Consider the following 24,043-nt stretch of genomic DNA (forward strand, 5'->3'; position numbering starts at 1 on the left):
TGGATTATCTTTTCCACTAGTTTCATATAGATGTTATAAAGCAGGAGAGAGTGGATGAACCCTTGCAGCACGCTGTAAATCAGCCGACCTCTTATGCCCCACTATAACAGATTGGAACCATCCACTGAGGAAGTAGTGGAGTCACCATTAAGACACTGTCTCCTGTCCCAAACCCATGGTACCCAAAGCTGCCAAGAGGTCTGAAAGGATCAGGAGAGGCACATTTCCCCTGTTCAGGTCCCAACAAAGGTCATCCAAGAGAGTGACCATAGGTGTCTCAGTCCCATAGCTAGGGCAGGACCCATTCATTCTTTCACCATGCACACTTCTTAATTAATCCTATCCCAACTTACTTACTACCATATAATAAGTTAGCAGAAGCATGATTTTAAACACAGTCATTATCACATTTTTAGTATTTGTTTACACTTCACAACAGACTGTAGACTGCCTCTTACATTTCTACCTCTTGCTCTTAAATTTTCCCCATCTATATGATAATCTCTAGAAACATTCTGCTAAGGTACAGTTGCTTTAACTTTTCACTATTTATGTATAACTTGCAATCATTCACTCTGTTTTCACTATCAAACACAACTGCTTTATCTTTGATACATTAAATTTCATTGTGTGGGGTGCCAGCAGTTAACATGACTACCAATTGTATCCATACTTCTATGCCCTAACATAAATGAACATTTTGGTTAGTTACCAAATAGTTTGAGACAGAAGGAAAAAATTGCCGTCCATCTCTGTAATCCCTTCCTTAACTCTACAATTAGGACATTGGTAGGGTTAAAAAATAAAGTAGTGCCCACATACATTAAACTTGTATCATAACCTGCACATTTGCTTTACACTGAAGTTGGAGTTGAGAGAAAAAATGTATTGTGCATTTTAAAGGCAAATAGTTTTTCTGTCTTACCAACCACAGCTGAAAAGGAGGGAGAAGTAATTCACAATGTTACGCAGTGCAATTACCTATGCTTAAGGCTCGGAAACCAAAAGTGTTTTGCTGTTCTCTTGAATTTCTTTTATCAGTAGTGTGAATAAACTGAAAAACTTTGGAATACTGTTTTTTACTGAATTTCAGGCAAATTGCCAGAACTTGTACACTTCCCATGGCTCAACATAGCTAACATTTTCTACAAATGATTCAACCAACAACATGGCATTGTCTATATAGAAAAATACACAGACATTCACCTCCTCATGAAAAACACTTCTAACACCACTACAAGAAGTCCTTATACATTTATCATACAAACTTTACTTTATGAGATACTGCATCTTGCCAGATTCAGCAACCAATCTTCATACTTATGTGAAACATTCCATAATTTAAGTGTATTTATTCTATCATATCCTTTTTCTAAATCAACAAATGTACAATAAACATTCATTTTCACATGCATGAAACAAGTTACCTAATCACTCAAGAAGCAAATCATGTTCCTATTATATTGCTTCCCAAATAACAGTATTTCTATCTGGCACCTTTACCATTTTTCAACATTCTCACATTTATTGCTTCTTTTTCATCAGTCTTCTTCCTTGGATAATAACATTTATGGCGTTCATTTGTGTCCCACTTTTTGGCATATATCTGTCATCCCTAGGCTGACCATACGTCCTATTTTGAATGGGACAGTCCCATTTTTTTTAACATTTCCAGATTGTCCTGTTGTTTTAATACAAATGTCCATTTTGTCTCGTTTTCTTAAAAACTTTACTTAAAAATTTGAAAGTTCCTGCGAACCTGTCAGAATGCAGTCTGACTTTGAGTGGAAGGAGGGGGAGCTCAGCAGAAACGGCAGGAAAAAAGCCGCAGAGCTCAACCGGGCAGGAAACCTAAAAAGAAAAAAACAGGATCAGCTGATAGGCGGTGAGCAAAGGGCAAGCTGATTGGCTCCTGCCTTGAAACAGCAGGAAGAAAAGAACGTAAAAGCACAGCCAGAGGAGGAATGGCTTGTTGGGGACAACTGTTCACTAGACTCTCCAGGCCAGCCTTGCCTCTTGCAAACGAAGGAATCCGAAGATTCCCAGCCTGAGAAAACAAGAGAAGTTCCTACCTGCTGATCCAGCCCGTCACCCAGCCCTGCCCCATTTTGCCATCCCAATGTCCCGTTTTTGTCTCAAGGAAATAAGGTCAGCCTAGTCATCCCCATACAAATCTCTTAGTATTCCCTCACTTCACTTCATCCCAGATTATTTCATTAGCTTTTAATTTGATTCACTATAGGATCCTTTTTATCCCTCCTCAATTACTTTCAAGACCATTTTTTAATTTCCATCAAAATCACACAGCATTTTCTCATATTTAACCTCATGCGTTCCTTGCGCTCACTACCTGTCTTTGTACCTACCTTTTTCTCTTTGTTATCATTTTATGTAACACTCTTTATATTCTTTTTTCCTCTGTAGGAATCATTTTATTATTCCACCAGGCATTCATATTCCTCATTAGCTTGACTCCATATTCCACACATTTCTATTGTACTTTGAAACATAATTCTATGAATTTTTTATTTATTTCTAAAAGCCACCTGAAATGTTAACGTTCAGTAAAATTGATCTCAAACTTACGTTAGATAAAGTCAACAGTCATACTTTTATGTCTAAAAGAACACTTTTATTTTTCAGGGATCCAAATTGTACAAACATTTTTGAGTTGTGTACTGCAACAAATGAAGACAGCATTGCTGCTACTGAGTTGGTAATAAAGCTAGATTCGTATATATTATGCAGTTAACTATTAATATTTCTGTTTCATTGCTATTTTATTAAGCCATATTCTTCCTCATTTGTAATACTAATTTGGATTCAGTATAGTAAACTCATTGAGCAAAACGATATTAAGTAGCTTAATTCAAAATAAATTTATGTTCAATATGTCTGATTGGTTACCTAGGATGATGAATATGAGCCAAGGACATCTTCTAGGAAAGTAAGTCAGTTTTCTTTATCCATGAGTACTAGTTTTGTATTATTTTTAAGTAGCTGGATATTGAATGTAGTTCATTTGTTATAACTGCATTTTTAAATGTCATCAAATATTTATGGATATTATATATATATATATATTTTTAAGAGACAATCCTTGAAGGGAAAAAACATTGCAAAACCAAGCTATGATGAAAACAGATGGAAGAAACAATGTATGGAACTTGTTAATTTAATTTTCCAGTGTGAGGATTCTGAGCCATTTAGACAGCCTGTTGATCTGGAGCAGTACCCTGTAAGTAATTATCCTTTGATCAGTTACAGTAACATCAATCATGCCACATTTTAAAGCATTCTGTTATCCATTGTATTTTCTTATTCAGAACAAGCTTACAGTTGTTCTGATGATAAGTGACTCCCTGATTTAAATAGGGCTGCTGAACCTTGAGTCGAGTATTTCCTATCTGTCTTCCCCACAGAGCCATGAAATAAGCACAAAAAGGATATTTTACCCTTTTGCCATGCAGCAACACTACCCTTTCCATGTTGTGAGCTTCAAAGCTATGTTTTGGAAATGGAGATGGACGCTCTGAATATCTGCATTTCAACATTTGTACTGAGTACAGCCCTAATAAAAATAAACTCCATAGGCATCAGAATAAAATATGCTGAAAATTGACAGCTTCCAGCAAGTTAAAATAATCTTAATATCTGAAACATGAATTCCCAAAAACTCTTCTGGAGAAGGAAAGCTTTAACACTTCAGTTGAAGGCCATTGGAGATGAGACAAGATAAGCCTTGGTTGGAAGGGAGCTGAAGAATCTGAGTGCAGCTGTCAGCTGCCCCTTCATAAGTTAAATGCACTTATGGTGCTAGTGGACATAAACAGGTCCTCTGAAAGGATCTCATTAGGCAAGCAGATTTGTATATGTAAAGGCTATATGAATTTTATATTAATGAACAACATTCTAACCCATTTGAAATTAAAATGCTTGGAAATCTTTGTAAATATGTGCAAAATGCTTCCCCCTCTCTCCGTCTGTCTCTCGTCTCACTTTCTGTTCTGGCCTTTGAATCTTCAGAAAGAAATATAACTGCTGTAGTTTTTGTCCCCTTTTTATCATCGCAGCCGAGAGAAGAACTACACTTTTGGAAAATTGGATATTTAAAGGCTAAGGAAGTGTGTTACTTTAGCTTGGCATTTATGAAATAGCCTTGCAAAGGAATAGTAATAAAAATGTAAATAGGAAAAAAAAATTACACTGGAGTAGCAAAATCCTCCAGGATTTTAGAGTTTAATAAACAAGAATTTGTAATATATTCTTTATATTTTAGGATACCACTTCTTCAAATGCTATTTGAAATAAACATACTAATTTCAGTCTCAAACTTCATTCCAAGCTGCATATTCATATCGCTATATCAGTTGTGCTTCTTTTTAGTGCTTAGCAAAATGTGTATTAGAATTACTTAGTCTGCATACTTCCTCTCTGTGTCTGTCTTGTCTATCTGTCTACAGGCTTTCACATCTGTATATGAGAAACTCCACCCCAGCCTTTTAATAATGGAGCCATTTGGTTATCTTTATTTAGGACTACAGAGAAATTATAAACACACCAATGGACTTAGGCACAGTAAAGGAAACTCTAGAAGCTGGAAACTATGATACTCCAATGGAGCTGTGCAAAGATGTCAGACTAATATTTAGCAATGCTAAAGCATATACCCCAAACAAAAGGTCCAAGGTAACATTTCTATACTGTTTACTACACTAACCAAATCAGTATCATTACCAGTTAGGCAAAGGTTAGAGGGACAGGAAACGAAAATACCAGTTGGAAGATAATTGAAAGTGTGAAATCATTGAAAACCCTCTTATGAGATCTTAAGGAGCAATTGGTAAAAAGACTTTAGAGTTTTACTTCAGAAGCATATTTGGTTTAAAGGAGAATAGGTACAAGTACTTTAGACAGTCCTTAATGCATGGTTTGAATGCGTAAGCAGCTTCTTTCAACTATGTAGCTAAATACGTTTTAATTAAAATGTCCTGAATAAGATTTTCATCTTACTGTGTTCACCTTTCTGCACTTATTAGGCAACATTAATTTGCTATGTTTAAATTGGTGCAAATGTTAATTATAACCACTCTGAGAAATAGAATGCCAAAAATACATAAATAGTTTACCAGAGAAGCACTGTATATACTTGCAGATAAGCTGAAAAATTTACATGCCAAAACATCCCCCAAATTGGATTCAACTTACCCATGAGTATATACAGTAATACTTTTTTAAAGTACCCATATATCCCATATATACTTGTGGATAAGCCCATTTGCGGATAAGCTGACTCTTGAATTTTTAACCAAAATACAGTGAAAAGTGCTCTACCAGCAGATAAACCACTTGTGAAAATTAAAACATACAATAATTTTTGAGAGTTGGCGTATCGTGGGTAGAACGATTTTTCATAGTAATTTGGTTAAAAATGTGAGGGTCGGCTTTAAATTATTATTATTATTATCCGCAGATAGGTGTTTGTGTGTGTATGTATGACTATATATGGTATGTACTCAAAATAGTAACCAGTGCAACCATATGCATATTTCCTCTAAAATATGTCCTGCAATTGAATGGGTCGTACTTTTAGGTAAGTTGCATAGGATCATAGTTTCCATCATTATAGATGGGGGAGTGGGGAGGGTGAGAAATAATGTGTCTGGATTTTAATAACTGATACATATATTACTGCAATTAGTATAAGTTAGCAGAGAATGCTGCATGTGGCAAGGGTGTGACTAAGCCTGGTAAGCTTATCTACATTTTATCTATATCACTGATAGATAAAATCCTCGGTTGACTAAGCCATGATGGGTAACAGGGCAATATCTGTGGGTCCATCTAGCGATAACAGTAGCATATGGAAGAGCAGTATACGGTAAAGAGCATTAATTAATAAGTGAAATAAAAAGATATATGTGAAACTAAGAGAAAGAATGTAATAGACCTGAATGAAAGTGAACTGATTTTGGGGTATATAATGGGTGCATATGAAAATATGGATCCATCATAGGTAGATGATGATTCCAGAAAATGGATTAAAAAAAAAAAGTTGAGTTTGGGGGAAAACCTTGTAATGTTCTGGGTGTGATTTAGAGGAAAATACTAGCTGACATGAATGGATTGTCAGAATAGGATAAGAGAGTACAGGAAAAAGTGACAGGGTTATTTGGAGACTCAGAACGGTAACTGATGTGTATCTTCCTAGAAGAAGGTCTGTTTGTTTCAAATATGTGATTTAAATATTAACCTTTTCATATGCACACATGGTAAAGGAATAAATACAAATTTAAATACATTTAATTTATTTTAATTTAATGATTGTGATGAAAAGTAAGAGAATTAATAATAGATATAATGCTGACAAGAGAGTGTAGAGGATCTTGGGGGAAAAAGGACATGGAAGAAAAGGAAAGAAGTGAAACAAACTAGAATGAAAATTGACTGCAGGAAGAAAAAGTACAAATCCTATATAAAAACTATTAGAAAATAGGTTACTATTCCAACAGGATGAATAGCAAGTGGGTATGAGGGAAGAAGATGTGAAACTGTTTGTAACAGACTGAAAAGAATTCTATTACATTCTACAGAAATTTGTGAAGTTACGCTAATGCAGGATATAAAAAGGATGCTTGGTGGAAAGTAGAAGTGAAAGGGGCCCTATGGGTGACTTTGGTTTACTCTTTTTATTCCTTTTTTTTTTTTTTGGTCTGCTATTGTTGCTTAGCTGAAAGGTAATAGTGTGATAGGTTTGTATATTCATACTTTTTAGAAGGAAATTATTAATTTGACAGTTGCATTAACTTTATAGTATATTAATTCAGTCTGCATTTCCTAATCTAGATATATAGTATGACACTGAGGTTATCTGCACTATTTGAGGAAAAAATTAGAAGAATTCTCTCTGACATTAGAACTGGGCAAAAGCACAATGAAAGAATATGGAGAAGTGAGAAATACACTAGGAAGCTGCAAAGTCAGAATAAATCTCCACAGCACTCTGCCAAAACACTGAGGTAAATTCTTCAATCTATAGTTTTTAGTCTGAGGATTTTCTTCATTAATGGGATGAATAATAAAATAGTATAAAAATATTTATGCTAGCTAAAGCTGCAATCCTAAATATACTCTCAGCTGGGAGTGAGTCCAGCTGAACTTATGAGGGCTATACAACATGAATAGATTTCCTGTAAAGAATTGTTGGTTGATTGAAGCAGCATTGTTTTCTTCTCTTGTTTAGCTTCAGTATGATTTTAGCTCTATATTACTTTTAGGATCATATTGGTACTAGACAATTTGGTCCTTATTTAAGCAGTATTTATTAACTGCAGTAACCAGCTGGGGTAAATTCTCATGTTCAGTTAGTTTTGTTTGCTTTTCATATTGATTGTACTTCATCATATGCTGTCTTCTGCATAAACATTTGGTGAGAAAATTACATCCGTGGATGCATTAGTAAGATTTCTGTGGATGCTAGAACGGCATAAAGGAAAACCAGTTGTGTCCAGTCTTCGATATTTGTTAATTGTTGCTATTTTTTGTTTTCCATAGTAAATATAAGCATCCAGTAGTTAGAATCATAAGAGTTGGAAGGGACCCCTGAAGTAATTCAGTCCAATCCCCTGCCCATTTCAAAATTTGCTAAAATTAATTAAACTATGCTTCTTCTTTACCATTTTTCCCACAGAAATCTTATTAATTTGTTATTGACCTCCAAACAAGTTCCTTAACTAATAACTAATTTTCCTTATGTATGTGTTAGTGTTTCAGCTCTTAATATTTATAGTACAAATAATGAAACTTCTTTTAAGAGTATTTTGTATTATGCTGTATCTTAGAAATATTTTAATAACTTTCATTGAGGCATTTTATTTTTATTTATTACATGTATATCCTACCTTTTGTCCAGGAGTTTAAGGCAACATAATAGCGTTCCCCTTCTAAATTTCCCCCAAACAACAATCCTTTGATGTTGGTTGGGCTGAGAGATCATGAGTAGCTCAAAATCACCTAGTAAATTGCATGGGTGAGTGAGGATATATACTTGGGTATCTCCGTTCTTAGCCCAACATCTTAACCACTACAGCATAATTAATTACAAAGGTATTTAGAAAATAAATTGCAATAATCAAATGCTTATTGTTTTCATTCTGTATGTCAAGAAATGCAAAACAGAAGCAATGTAAATCTCAAACAAAAAATCAGTCTGAGACAGAAGACTCTTCTAATCAAAATATCTCAGGCAGAAAATCCTGTGTTACAAGCCATAAAGTGGTTACTAGTGGTACTCGTAGCATTGCTGGAATATCTTCTGACTCCACCTCTGCATCATATTTTGGATCAAGCATACGGACCAGAAACACAGCAGTAGTACGCAGTTGCACATTGTCATCAGGTAAGTGATCTGAATCAAAACTTGCTTTTAAAAAAAACTAACTTTTGTTATTAAAATTGCTTCCTGCTCTGCCTTGTTTTATAAAGAGAGTAAGGAATTGGTGGGACTCTTTCACAGAGTTTTTAAAAAAACCCATTGACACTCAGAAAAAATGATTACAAATGCATTTACACTTTTAAAAGTTTTTTGTTGGTTCCTGGCAACTGCCTGGACTAGTCCCTGCAGTTTTCTTGGCAAAGTTTTCAGAAGTGGGTTTTCCATTGCCTGTTCACACCGGTGTCTGTTCACACTGGTGAAAGAAGGATGGAAGATGCTTCAATAAGGGGTTCTGTGAACCTTTGATCGGAGACTCTGACAGCCTGCTTCCTAGGGCTGAGAAGGAATGACCTGCCCAAAGTCACCCAGCTGGCTTTGTGCCTGAGGCAGGACTAGAACTCATGGTCTCCCAGTTTCTAGCCTGGTGCCTTAACCACTATACCAAATTGACTCTCTTTTTAAAGGATTAGTATGGATGTTTTCCATGGGTCTTCTCCAGTAGAGATGTTTTCAGGGAAAAGTAAATCTGGAGCAGCAATTTCCTGTTCTTCCTGCCTCTCCCTTCCCTTACTGGGACACTGGATGTATTTCAGGCCAAATTGGGGGTACTGAGTGAACTCATTGTTATCCATGGACATTGGTTTCCAAATGTGGTCATTCTGTTTATACATTCTTTAAAGTGTCCCTTATTTTCAGAGTTCTTTATGCTTTTAAATTTTCCCTTTGAAATCATACTGGTCATGAAACATCAGTCAATATAGCAACAGTGTTCTGTTTTTAAACAAATGGAGCTCTGTCTCAGATTCATTTTTCTTTGACCATCAGTCTTTGGGAATATCAGTCCTTCAGAACATTTCCCTCATGGCACTTTACTTTGCTGGTTCAAATAAAAGTGAATCCGTAACTTCTTTCCCTTGTATATTCTCTATTGCAGAGTCATTCATAGTCCTTCATCTTTGGGGCTGATCTACATTATATGTTCTTATTTGTTTTTACTTGCGTGGCAGATGAGAAATGTCCGGAGTTTTACACAAGGGCAGCTGTCCGCAGAGGTTCACTAGGGGATAATTTCACCCATTTGTGTATTGAGCCTCTTAATTTCACTTGCCCTCCAGTACCACTGATCACTAATATTCTCAGCCATGCATCCTAGTTACCCGTTGGTGGCCAAGGTCCCTTTGGCTTTCTGTGCATATTTAACTATATTGATGGGATTTTCTTTTCCTTCCAGAGAGGCCAGAATTCATATAGGACAACAAAAAGTATTCCATTTGTGGATAGGCACTCTGTATTTAGAGTCCAGAGTAACTTTCATGCTGGCATTCCTGTAGAAGTTTGCAGATGCAACAGAAGCAGTGCAAAAACCCTTTATAGGAAAATCTTATGCCCTCAAGTGGCATTTTTTTTTCAGCCTTCACATTTGCAATAGGCAAAAATGTGCCTGCTCTACATTATTTTTTAATTATTTTTCTCTATTTTTCCTTCTGGGGAGTATTTAACAGTTCTCTTCTCCAAGCATGCCCTTATAAATAGTTCCTTAGTTGTTTATATTTGGACACAAAATGGTTTCTTAAAGGCCACCTAGTAATCCCCCCCCCAAGGTTACTGCTTCTACTTTTGAATCTGTTACTCTTACTACTTTTACAACCAGCCCATTCAGACCTTTGGCTACAATGGACATGAGGTACCTCACTTAAAATAGCTTTTGGTAGTAATACTTGGGCACTTTGCATGAGGATGCTGTATTTCCACCATGCCATTCTTTCCTTTCTTACCTTCCATAGAGTTAAGGTCACATAACAGCTGTTACTTCACTTTTACCCAAGAATATGTTGGACATTCAAATGGTATGGTATAGCTTCCATACTATTTTTTCACTGGAGCAGACTTTTCACTCCCTTTATATTAGCATAGTATATTGATAAAACAGCTTTGTTGCATTGATCACTGTCATTCAGAATACAGGAAAACTTGCCAGCATCTTTGCAGCTATTTGTGAAATTGACAACATGCATTTCAACTTGTATCATACCCAGTGGCAAATTTAAAATCTCATTCTACAAGGATACTGCTATGTGCTTAGAAAATTCTCTCAGGGACTACATTTCCCAGATGTTTATAAAGTTGGAATGTAATGTCAATCTTCCATATTTGTCAACCTGCACAATGTATAATCAGACCCAGTAGGATGCTTTCTTTGGACAAACAGTACTGTTTTGTCTTCTTCATTAATTATGGCAGTAACCACTGTGATGAGGTAAACTTACTACTATTGAAGATATATGGACATAGAAGAACATATTAATTACCTGTGATCGGTCATCTGATTGATCATCTAATCATTTATATAACTTTCCCTTTTTTAGAATAGTTTTTTATTAAAAGATTTTACATATATAATAAGTACATTCAAAGAAAAAGATATAGTAAGCATGAAAGAAAAAAAAAGAAAGGAAAAAGAGACAAAGGAAAAAAAAGATAGAAAAAAGAAAAGAACAGAAAACATGAAAAGAAATATAAAGAAATGGCTTCCGATCTTCCTCTCGGCAGTTATATATGCAATTCTAATCAAACCGCTCTCTCTAAGATAACATCAAAAATCCCTTCTTTCTTAACCTATTCTTTCTAATCATCAAAACCATAAGTCAAAAAATCATTTTCTTCTTTATGCAAAAAGTCCATAAGAGTTTTCCAGTCATTAATAAATGTCAATAATGACCTTTCTCTAATCAAAGAAGTCAGTTTGGCCATCTCAGCAAGTTCTGTCAATTTCATCAGCTATTCCTCCATGGTGGGTAGTGCCGAATATTTCCATCTTTGTGCATATAATAATCTCACTGCAGTAATGATAACACTGAAATAATCTTCCATGACTCTCTTCTAACTGTGTATTCATCAGTCCTAAAAGGAAAAGGTTGGCTTCGATTAATTATTCATCTTTAAAATCCGCTGTATCAATGAGTGTATTTGAATCCAATTTTTTTTAGCTTTTTTACATGTCCACCAGGCATATTGTTTACATTTCCAACAGACATTTGGAATACATTTATACATTCTAGATAATTTATCTGGTATCATGTACCAACAGTATATCATTTTATACAAATTCTGTGGAGTCCTTGGTGCTCTCTGAGCCTTGTTGTTTTCTTGCAGACATTTCATTGCCAGACTAGGCAAGATCTTCAGTGCGGAGAGAGAGTGGGCCTTGCTCTCAGTTTACATACTGTGGCTTGCCCTGCTTATGTTGGTAGGGGTGTTGTTCTCTCCTTGGGAGTTCTTTGATTGGGCTGTTGTTTGCTGCTTGGTTGATTGCCTGAGTTAATCGTTCCTTGATTAGGGTGTATTGTGCTGTTTGATGGTTCATCTGGTGTTACAATGCCAGGGAGTCTACAATGTAAACACTCTAGATGTTCTGGCGCCGATAGTTGCTAGTTCTTTGTTGCACTGGTGCACCACCCTAACCTTAACCCTAGCCCTAACCCTAGCTTTTCTCCATCTCTCTGTTTATAACTTACTTTTCAAAACTTCTACTTTGTCATTACTTTGTTTTACATCTATAGCCAATTGTCCTACAGATTCTTCAATCTTAACTTTTTCTTTCATATCCTTTTTTATCCCTGTAAATCCTTCTTCCATTTCCTTTTTAAATGTTAATCAACATGCTCTTATTCTGCTAAAGGTGATAGAATCATGACCTGTGTATTTAATTGAAATATTTCTATTCTGAGTCCTAATTTTTCGGGAAAATGATCCTGTGTTTCATATATAAGTAACTAAAAAGCAAATAAGTTCCAAGTATTTCTATAATGTTTTTTGAGGAAGTCGGGATCTACTTAACTTAAAATCTATGGTTAACATTAATTATTTAAGTTTCACAGATGTTAACCTTAGATTTTATAAAGCTCAGTTATGCAGCAATCCTTGTTCTTAAACATTTGGATTTTTGTGTGTGTGCAGGATTTGATGTCTTTTTTTCTTCTTCTTCTGTATTGTTCTAAATCTTTTCTGCAAAAGATTTCTAAATCTTCTGTTTCTAAATCTTTACATGTATCCTCCAAATCTTTACATGCAGAGAGTAGAGTACTGATGGCTGCTGTATTGCCAGAATACATTCAGTACAATCCAGCACACTTTAAAATACAAAACTGTTCAAACACTGACTGCCACTTCTTATTGTGTTAAAGTAAAGGGGAGAAATACTTAAAAAGTCTGATTAGCTTTGTATTATTTAACTCTTCCAGAAAGTGAGCTGGAACATTCAACAACTGCTTCATCTTCAAGTAGTTCAGAGGAGAGCAAAGAGAGTTCAACAGCTCTGTCATCTCCAGTATTACATGATGGAACATCTGGGGAAAAACGAAGTAACTTCAGGATTACTAGAAGTAGAGTATATCAGCAAAAACAAATTGGTAAGTATATATTTATGTATTTTAAAATGTATGTCATGTCTGTAAGTCCAGAGCAGCTTAAAGACAACCAAAATTATTAGAAGTATGATAAACCCAACATGCAAACATTATTACAAGATTTTATTTATTTGATTTATAAGGCTACCAACTCATAAAAGCGAATTTTGGTGGCTTAGAAATTGCTAACACAACCACCATCCAAAACAGAATAAACAAGGCCAACCACAACATACTCTATTCAAGCCTTTTCCATTCTGGATGGGCTCATCCCATGCTCTGGCCCATTGCCTAGGGGAAAAGCAGGTTTTCAGGGCATTTGGAAGGTCAGCAGGGTCAGGGCCACCTGAACCTTGCGGGCAGTGTTGTTCCATAAGGAAGTGGCTGAAACAGAGAGGCCATGTCTCTTAGGTCCCCCCAGGTGACATTGTTTCATAGAAGAAGCCTGAAGCACGCTTGCTGTGCTAGATCTCATGGGAGGAAAAGAGCTAATTGGAAATAAGCAGCCCCACAAATAGCCTGGCCTGGTGCAATAAAGGACTTAATAGGTGATTACTAGCACCTTGAAGTGCATCCAGAATTCAAGGCGCTAGTGATTATAGGGAGCCAGTGTGGCTCACGAAGTAGTGGTGTTTCATGTGTGCATTATGGTCCATCCATAACTACTTGCAGTGCTGCATTCTGGACCAGGTGCAGCTTCCAGGTGGTTTTCAAGGGCAGCCCTATGTAGAACATACTGCAGTGGTCTAAATGGGAGGCGGGCAACTAAAATAATTTCCAAAATGGTAAAAAATATTACATTAAATAATGCAGAGGCCATAGCACAAAATAATGGAATTCCCTAATTCCCACTCCAACGGCCTTCTGAAATATTGAGTGTTATATACGGTTTTTTTTAATTGCCTCAATCTAGGGTGGAATGGGGCAATTATAGGAAAGTATATCTTAATTAATGCAGACTTGTACTTGTGGGCATCAAGTCATTTTGAACAACGTTTTATTGGATGCCCACGTAATATGAGGTAGGTCTTATTAAAGGAGAGTTCCTGGTGCTAAGTTGGACCTCAGACAGATTTAGAGCTAATAAGGCCAATACTTTAAATTGGCACCTGAAAACTAAATATAGGCCTATTAATAAAACATGTTTGTGCATATATACATACATACCAATCACACTTCTCCCTTTTAGAGTAAGGAGCATTATACAAAATACAAAAGAAGAGTATGTAATAGTAAGCAAAATAAATTAAAGGCAGGAAATTAGTGAAAAGACAAGCTCTGCAGGCTGTTCCTTCCTTCCTTGGGTTGGGTCTTTAGGATGGTTCTGTATAGTTCCTTCCTCCAGTCTGTTGTTCTTCAGCCCACCAATGGTCCTTTTTAAGGTATCAATCAGCTGGTATGTAGTTGCCAAAAATTGCTTTCATATGCTACTTTTCTTCTCCCCCCCTCCCCCTCCTTCTTCTGGATGACAGAACTTAAGACTGAAGGGAGGGACTTTCCTCCATAAGACAGGTAGAAGTCTTAAGCCCTGCATTCTAGCTAGAAGTAGAATTTAGCCTTCTTGCTGGTAACCAGAAGCTTCATAGTAAGTCCAACTGCTGATCTAGCTTACATTATTCACTGTATTACTCATGTATTATTACATTATTCACTGTATTATTACAGTATTCCCTGTAACTCTCCACATCTTTCTAGCTTTGCAAGCCATGCTTACTTTCACCATATCGGTGCATCGCATTCATTTTTACCCTTTAGTCTTTAAAGCTTGTCACCTGTTTTTGAGAACTTCATCAACTGCCTCTAATGACAACTTTCTCAGTCTTCCTTTTTCTCTCAGCCCATTCACCCTTCATTTATTTATTTTGCAAAGTAATTAAATGCAGATTTGAAATCTTTATCTGCATGTATTCAGTCAATAAAATGTATCTATGGCTAAGTATTACTCCAAATGGATTATGGAACATTACAGAACAAATATCTACATTTACTAAAAGAGGGCCAGAATCCCAAAGCTTTGCATGGCTTAGAGTTTAGGAATAGGCAAAATTATTTTTAAAATGTTTCTTATAAGTGTGTGTGTGTGTGTTTGTTTATATGTCCAGCTTCGCAAGAGGATGCAGATAGCCAAAGGATTACTAGGAAAAGGATGTGGGAGAGAAAAACTGATAATTCAAATGTGCTTTATGAAACTTTGAGCAATAGATTGATCAATAGTAGGCACAGAAAAACTCCACGTAGAAGTGCTACTGTGGCAGCTAATAAATTAAGAATGATGAGTGATGTAGAAGAAGAGCTCTTCAGCTCAGACAGTGGTGGCACCAGAAGCAAGAACAGAAAGCTACCTCATCGCAATGCTTCTGCTGCAGCCAGAAAGTTGTTATTAAATGATTCTGAGGAACAAAGTTCCACGCACTCTGAATGTGACAAAGAATTGGAAGAACAATCTGACAGAAGAAAAGCTTCTGAAACTGAATCTGCTGCTGTTAAAAAAAGGCATATTAGTGAATCTGAAAGTGGAAATTCAAATTCTGAGAGTGGGATGCAAAAAACACCAAAGAGGTATCCTGTTAAAGATTGCAAAAAGCTATTGAGAACTGCTTGCCATGTATCTCCCAAAAGGAAGCATAGCCCAGAGTGTTCAGAAGATGACTCCAAAAGCCGTATGTCAGATGATGAGGGCATTCAGAAAGCTGTTTATCCGTTGTCGTCTTCGTACAAAAATGCCAGGAGCAGTTCTGAGACAGATTCTGAGCAAGAAGAACGTCATGGTTTACCAAAACAGACTTTTACAAAGGCATCAATTCGCTTCAGGAAAGCTAAAATATTGAGTGACTCAGAAGAAGGAGTGGAGTCAGGGAGGGATGATGGGACTCCTTCTTTTTCAAAGATCAGAGTCTTTTCTAAGGCTTCAGAACTTGCGCAAAATAGTTCATCTAATTTAGAATCTGGAACTGATAGCAGTCATGCAACAAAAAGACGGAAAAGGAAAGGCATCAGGAAAGGTGATGTATTTTAAAATATATGAAGTATTAGGACAAAAAGTTGTAATTTTATGCATGCTCCATACTTTTCTTCTGGTGTCATTTAGTACAACAAACTATTCTAGATCCAGTGATTCATCTCAGGAATACACCTTAGTTAGTTGCACCAAACAATCATATGTAATATATTGACCTAGATGTTGTGCGCATTTTTTAAAAATAATGTTAAGCAGGAGACAGTTACTGGTGTAGGGTTAGGGTTAGCCTAATTCTGACTTTATTTCTCAGTTCTTCACCTCATAAAAGGAAGGAAGAGATTAACCCAGTCGCCACTGTCTAATTTGAAGGGAGGTTTGAGCATAACAGCTGGAAAATCAGATGTGTGCTAAGCATCACCTGTGGGAAAGTCTGTGTAACTCAGTGTAGTACAAGAAGTAATTGAGGGGATTGGGTTGGAAGCAAGTTACTGGAGTACAGTAGGAAAGCCAACAAATTGGACTAAAGTAGCAATTGACAATTGTTAGAAGGTGTATCTGTAATATATACTAGATACATGTTATGTATATGTTAAAAGGGATTATGTGTGTCTGAGAAAGAACATCACTGAATTAACTTGGAAAAATGATTCTGAAAGAAAAAGTAATTGGTGTCAGTAGAACTTACTTAAAAGAAATATGCAGTGAAAAAGTTGAGGAAGAATCTTAACTGAGAGGGAACATACAGTGTCTTAGAAGTGACAGGAGTAGGCTCAAACTCCACCTCCCTTATATCCATTACTTTTTTTAAAGCTTCAACAGTTTTTCTTCCTGTGAATCTCTTTGGCAGCCATTTTGTGATGCTACCAGTGAGACTTTCTTCAAATTGCAATGCCCAAAGTCTCAACCTTGATTAATTATCCTCAGTCAAGGATAAATATCTAGTACTCAGTGCTTTGAGATATTGAAATGATATCTTGTTAGCTCTTGAAGTCAGGTCATGAAACTTTCTGAGTTGGATAATAATGATGAGTGTATTCTGCCTTAGCTGCAAGGATGTCACCTTAATTATCTTCAACCTGAATTATTTAGTTGTTGTTAGATCTATAGATGTGTATATTTCAACAGAATTAGTGTTTGTTAGTTTTTAATGCTTTTATATTGTGTATTTTTTAACATAATTCTGTATGCCTTTATAGACTCTGTTGTCGAAGAAAATGGGTTTAAGAAATCTACCAGAAAACGACCATATGAAAGTGATAGTCATATAGAAGATCGTAAGACACGATACATCTATCGAAAATTGCCCCATAGAAGTGCTACTGTGACTGTTAATAAATTAAGTCTTACGAGTGATGAGGAAGACTTCGCCAATTCAGAAACTACTAGAGCCTACAGTAACAAAAATAGAAAACTGAACTATCACAGTGTTGTTTCTGCAACTAGAAAGAAATTAAATAGTTCAGCAGATGGAAGCCCACAGTCTGGTGAAGAAAAAGGGAAGCAATACAGTAGGAGAAAGTGTACTCGGTCTTCCTCAGCTGCCAGGATATATGGTAGTGACTCTGAAAACAGTTCAGATTCTGAAAGTGCTGCAAGAAAAAAATGCCATATTAAAAAAGCCCCTACACACAAGGCTAGAACGGCATATGATAAAAGTATAAACCCCATTCTAGGGAAAAATCTGAAAAGCCAACTGTCAAAGGATAGAAGTCTTGATAAACATCCTCTACTTGCACATAATACTATATCCAGTTCTGACTCTGAAGCAGATTCTGAATTAGATCAGTATTGTGGCAATATTAAAAAGCAGCACATCTTTCAGAAGACTGTGGACTCTTCCAGAAAATCAAAAAACGAATCTGAGATACAGCATAAAGGAAATGGAACAGATACTCTGCCAGATAGTAAGGAATCTTCAAAAAACCTAAAATCGAAAGCCACAGTGGACTTTAGTTGCCCTTCTGATTTGGAAATTGAAACTTATTCCAATGCTAGCAACTACAGTGATATCACAGCACAACATAAGAAAAAGAAAGAAAAAACAGATGACATTAGGAAAGGTAATTTTTCTAATACTGATGTACTTTTCTCTGATAGTGTCCAAAGGAATACTATATTTATATATGAAATATAATATTCCTGATGTTAAGTATTGAATTCAAGAGACATATAATTTATCTGTTTTTGAAAAGGCAATTTTATCTACAAATTAAAAAATGATGCAGTGTGTTCCTGTTTGGCATACATTTCATGATATTTTAAACTAACAGAACATCCTCCTCTTTAATCTAGAAATTTTAAAATATTGTTTAATATTTAACTGATATGCTATAAGTTTAGTTTGCTAACATTTTTTAGTTTTTTACCTTCTCTTCAGTTTGTTGTTGCTTTTGTATGTTGGGGTTTGTGCTTCTTTTAATTTTTGTTTTTGTTAAAATTATTAACATTATTATTTAAATTGATTGGCCGCCCAACTCCAGTGGACTTATTTATTTAAAATAAATAAACAATTGCAAAAAATAATAGTATTAACCAAAAAAGTTAGTGATTAATAAGTTTTGTACAATACAAAATGCACATAAGATTTTCACATACAAAGTTATGAACTGGGGAGAGCAAAGAACTGCAAAGTAAGCTGAAGAAAATTTTAAGAAAGTGTCTGTTGTATTAAGGTAATCGATGAGTACTTGTAGTCCCAAAAGAAAATTAGTATCAAAAATATGGAGTCCTTGGTGCTCTCTGAGCCTTGTTGTTTTCTTGCAGATGTTTCATTGCCAGACTAGGCAACATCTTCAGTGCAAAGAGGGAGTGGGCCTTGTTCTCAGTTTATATACTGTGGCTTGCCCTGCTTGTGTTGGTAGGGGTGTTGTTCTCTCCTTGAGAGTTCTTTGATTGGGCTGTTGTTTGCTGCTTGGTTGATTGCCTGAGTTAATAGTTCCTTGATTAGGGTGTATTGTGCTGTTTGATGGTTCATCTGGTGTTAATCCTAGTGTTGATTTTTGCATATCTGGGTGTTGATTGCTGGCAAGGGAGTGTACTGGTCTTTTTGCTTTTCTATTGTCTCTTTTGAATGGTATGTAAATGTTGTTTACCTCTGTGTGTCTGTTGATGGCTGCTTTGTCTGAGTGCCAGGCTTCCAGGAATTCTCTGGCGTTTTTGGGTTTCGCTTGGTCTAGGATGCTCACCGTTTCCCAGTTGAAACTATGGTTGAGTTTGTCCATGTGTTGTAAGATTGAGGAGTTCTCATCGTGTCTTTTGACTGCTAGTTGGTGTTTGTGGATGCGCTCTGCTAGTCTTCTGCCTGTCTGTCCTACATAGTGGCTGTTACAGTCTTTGCATTGTATGTTGTAAATAACTCCTGTTTTTCTGTCTTGGGCTATTGGGTCTTTTGGGTCGCTTAATATGTTTTGAAGAGTTTTATGTGCTACGGTGATGCCATGTGGTTGTAACAGTCTGTTGGTGGTTTCTGATGTATGGCAGTGTTATCCTTTTCATAGTTTCCATTGGTTGGGTTGTAGTGGGTTGGGTGGTGAGGCACTTTTTGATAGAGTTGAGCAGGTATCCATTTTGTTGGAAGATGCTGTGCGGATGTTCTTTTTCTTTTTTCTGGTGTTCTGGGTTGCTGCAGTGTGTAAGTGCTCATCTGAATAATGTTCTTACACAGCTTCTCTTGTGGGAGGTTGGATTGTTACTTTGGTAGTGGACCACTTGGTTGGTGTGGGTAGCTCTCCTGTAGACTTGTGACTCTAACTTACCATCATTTCCTCTATTGATGAGGATGTCCAGGAATGGTAGTGAGTTGTTGTTTTCTTCCTCCCTTGTGAATTTTATTCCATTAAAGATGTTACTGATGGTTTTGTGGGTTTCTTCCAGTTGTTTCTTTTGTATTATGACAAAAGTGTCATCTACATACCGGATCCATACTTTGGGTTGTATGTGTAGGAGTGCTATCCTTTCCAGATGCTGCATTACGATCTCTGCTATAAGTCCTGAAATTGGTGATCCCATGGGTGTTCCTTTGCTCTGTTGGTATATTTCTCCATCAAACTGAAAGTAGGTTTTAAGGCAGAGGTTGATGAGATCCATTATCCTGCGTATTTCTATTTTGGTGTATTTGGCTAGGTCTGGTGTGTTGCGCAGAACTGCAGCCATAGATTCTTTCACTAGTGCCGGGTCTATGGATGTGAAGAGAGCTGTAATGTCGAATGATACCATGATCTCATCTTCTATTTTTATGTTTTTGATTTTCTGGAGGCACTGTAGTGGGGAGTTGATCGAATGTTCACTCTCTTCTGTGAGGTATCTGAGTTTCTTTGTAAGCTCTTTAGCTATGTTATATGTGGGAGTCCCTGGTAATGATACAATGGGCCGAAGTTAATTTCATGGTGGTTGAATTTCATAACTTCACTGTAGTTTTCAGTATAGTATAGCTGGTCTTCACAGTGATGGGAAGAGCCAAGCCAAACTATTAGGCAGAGTGTTTGTGAACAGTAAATCAAAATTTATAGTAATTTGGGCTGATTATAATTAAATTACTGTATCATTTGTCTTAATTTTCTTTGTAAATACAGTATTTAATCTATGAATTCTTTATTCTACAGAATCAGCTTCTCAAGAGATGAACCAAAGTCCAATAGTGCTCAGAAACAGAAAAACTTACAGAAGTTGTGCAGAGTTGACTAGAGTGGCAGTGAATCTTGAAACTCTTAATGGAAAGAAAATTCCACGTCAAAGTGCTGCTGTGGCTGCAAGCAAAATAAAACTTATAAGTGATGCAAGGGAAGAACTCTCAAGCTCAGAAGTTGGATACTGTAGAAGAAAGAACAGAATACTTCCACTCCGCAGTGCCTCTGCTGCAGCTCGAAAAGTTCTAGATGATTCACCTTCACTCTCAGATAGTGGAACAGAACTGAAGGAATGTGAGATAAAGGAGAAAAACAGTCAGACCTGTTCTTATTCAACCAGGCAATCTAGTCAAGAACTAAAAGCAAAATATTTAGGTGCAGAAAAAGAAAGCGTATTAAAACAAAAGAGCAGTCACAGCAGTAGCTCAAGACAAGATTCTATAAAACCTGTATGTAAAGTATATCCTAAAAGAAAAAAAATTGCAGTAAAACGTTTTGATGAAGAATCTTCCAGCAGTGTTACATCTGAGGAACAAAAAAGTTCAAGTCAGGATAATGAAACAAGCAACTCTGCTGCAGACTCTGAACTGGAAAAGGAATATAATTTTGAAAGTGTGAGGAACACCAGACACAATATAGAAAGAGAGAAGAGGAGACGAAGTAGTACTTTGTCAAAGAGTAGACAATCTGATGGAAGTTGCCATTTTTCTTCTGATTCAGACACTCAAACAGAGTCCAAAACCACCAATAATAATGGAAGCATAAAAACAGATAAAAGGAAGAGGAAAGCCACTCCGACAAATAAAAAGTTAAACAGTGGCTTTTCTGAATCTTCCAGAATACCTCAGAGAAGGAAACGGCCAAAAGTGAATGAAGAGAATGATTCTGATGAATTGCATTATACAAAATACAAGGCAGTTAATCGACGTTCCAAAATCAGAACTAGAAATAGGGGCAGGCAGACTGTAAGGTATGCCGATGATGAAGATGATTGTGAAACATGAAGATCTAGCCCACTTTCCTTTTATTAGTGATACTAGAGTTATAGACATTTGTTGGAACTTCTCTTCCTCTAATTCAGGGAATATATTTATATTTTTCTATGAAAAAGTTAAATGTGGAGGCTCTCTTTTGATAATGACTTGCACTTGTCTGTCTGTGCACATATGCCAAAATGTGCCTCATTATGAAGGCAGAACCTTTGTCTTTAATGATACTTTGTTTGTTAGTGTAGTAAGTGACAAGAGGGGATTAACATTAGATAACAGCTTTAATGCTGTTTGTTTCAATAGCATGGTGCTGCAGACTGAAACTACCTATGTCATACTATATTAGTGTGTTCAGAACCAGATGAATCTGACTGATTGCAGTGTTTAATATTTCATTGATCAGTAATGAACAGAATTAACTAGTATATATTGTAAACAACTCTCACGTAGTTACTAATTTTAAAGAACAAAAATGTGATAAACGGCTACCAAACATTATAGCAGCTTGTAAAAATGAGCAGTGCTATTGATTTGGGGGAAAAACAGCTTGAACTGATTGGTAATAAAGAAAATGCTTATTGATTTTATAAATATGTGGATTAAAAATGCTGTCATATATACCTTTTAATATATGGCACCCATGCTGTAAGTCTGAAGACCATTAGGATACAGGTGATCACTTTCTTCTTGTGAAAATTTGTGCTTTGTGCTTTTTCTTTAAAATGATTAAAGCTTCTGTGCTTTAGAGTACTAATATTTAAGGTGTTATTGGTAAAGATCAATGCCTGCTAAAGTTCCTCAAATTTAATTATTTATAATTCAGACTGTTGGTGCACTTAAACCACTCCACCTCTTCATTTAACAAAATAAAGCACCTTCATGTTGGTGGTGTTTAAGTTGACACTGTTGAAATAATAAAATAATTTCATTTCATTGTAGCATATCAAAAATGAGAAATACCTGATGCTATGGAACTGTATACATAACGAGATGTAAGCGACTTCCTTTGCAAAAGTACCTTTATATCTTGGCTTTCCTTCTGTAGAAGAGTATGGTCTTTAAGCCACCTCTTTCTGGGGATGTTCTGTTGTTAGACATGTTCGTTCATAGAACGAACATGTTTTATTTTCCTCTTCAGGCCTCCTGAAATTTTATTTTGAGAACTATTTATTCAGGGTTATGTGTGTGATATTTTTTATGAAACAAAACCCTGAATGTTGGTTTTGTCTTCCACTGTTTTGATTTCTCAAAATAAAATTATCCTGATAATATGGTTTGTCTATTAATACAAATTCTAGTAATCAGAGTTCTTTATTTTTGTATGTTAAGTTTAAAATGTGCTTTAGAGAAAAATTGCACATTTCTGAATTTAAAGTGAAGATGAATGTAGTAGATTTGTTTATTTAGGAACTTTTGAAAGTGTAATTTTGTTTCTGAAGTAAAAAATAATGAAATGATAAAGGGAAATCCCAAAGTCCAATAATTTATCTGAAGTGCACTGCTCATAAAATGCACTTGTATTTGCAATTTTGGAATCATGAATTTTAACTGCTTGTGTTCTGTATATATTATAGCAAACTAATACAACGTTAAATAGTTTCACACAAAAATATTTAAGGTATTAGAATGGATACTGAATTTGCCCAATGACATACAATAAATGGAATGTTCTCAAATTACATCATTATTGTAGTACTGGCTGCAAATTACCTTGAAAAATCAGAGGAGCAGGAGTTCTTTTTTTGTCAGCTGCTCTTTATGAACATTAGAAAACTAGTCCATGTTGCAATCACTTTAGTTGAATAGGAGGTTTGGTTGAATACTTTACTTTCACTTCCTTTTTCACAGCAGCTGATATATTACCACTATCTAGCAGTTAAGGAAGAAAATGATAATTACTTTTCATGTTCAGTTTTTAAATTTTTTTAATACGATCCATAGTTTATCTAGATGATGCTCAAAAAATGTATGGTTGAAAGAAGGCAATTATTTAAGCCTTAGATTAAAAGGTGACCTTTGGTTGGGAATTCTTGAGTTGCAGTTAGTATAACTGGAGGGCATAAGATTGCAGACAGATATAATGCAGAAAATAACACTTGTAATAGTTATTTTTAGTTGCACTGCCACTGTTTTCTCCCCCTTCTTGATTTAGTGTAATTTAGAGAAAGAAAAATGGGGAAAGAGAAGGAAAAAAATTAGCAGATGGTTATGTGTGCAAGTACGTTGGGGTAGAAGCTTGGTGCTGCAACCATCTGGCTTTGAGGAGGAGGGGGGAATCACCTGATATCCACAATAAATCTGAATTGGTATGAGAGGGAGGCTCTACACGACCTGTGCTGTGCCCCTGCTGATTAGAATGTCAAAAAGCAACCCCCCACCCCAATTATAATGTATATATGCAATCCTCTGGCTGTATAGCATAAAGGCATGGAGTGCAGAGGATTTAGCCTTTCCTGCCCTTCTTGGGGGAGAGAGCAGTTGAGATTAAGAAAAATCAAACTTTATTTAAAAAAAAAAGTTAAAATGTAAACTTCCCTTTTAATGTTGGATATTAAAGTGCAAACATTAATTACAGGAGAATATAAACTACAGAGATGCCCAAATCATGGCAATTTAATTAAAGGCCCCCC

General features: G+C 35.9%; 1 protein-coding gene across 1 annotated transcript in view; it reads left to right on the forward strand.

The window, feature by feature from the left end:
• BRWD1 (bromodomain and WD repeat domain containing 1) overlaps positions 1-23,097 on the forward strand; it is a 77,214-nt gene extending 54,117 nt beyond the window's left edge. Inside the window, exons 33-42 of the mRNA XM_063305349.1 lie at positions 2,644-2,716; positions 2,912-2,947; positions 3,092-3,238; positions 4,537-4,689; positions 6,847-7,019; positions 8,166-8,398; positions 12,676-12,843; positions 14,943-15,842; positions 16,996-17,859; positions 20,401-23,097. Of these exons, the coding sequence (XP_063161419.1) occupies positions 2,644-2,716; positions 2,912-2,947; positions 3,092-3,238; positions 4,537-4,689; positions 6,847-7,019; positions 8,166-8,398; positions 12,676-12,843; positions 14,943-15,842; positions 16,996-17,859; positions 20,401-21,428 (3,775 nt within the window). The 3' untranslated portion in view covers positions 21,429-23,097. The remainder of the gene's footprint in view (positions 1-2,643; positions 2,717-2,911; positions 2,948-3,091; positions 3,239-4,536; positions 4,690-6,846; positions 7,020-8,165; positions 8,399-12,675; positions 12,844-14,942; positions 15,843-16,995; positions 17,860-20,400) is intronic.
• Positions 23,098-24,043: the final 946 nt, after the last annotated feature.

The sequence above is a fragment of the Candoia aspera genome, chromosome 5 (assembly GCF_035149785.1).
Source record: "Candoia aspera isolate rCanAsp1 chromosome 5, rCanAsp1.hap2, whole genome shotgun sequence".
Classification (NCBI taxonomy): domain Eukaryota; kingdom Metazoa; phylum Chordata; class Lepidosauria; order Squamata; family Boidae; genus Candoia; species Candoia aspera.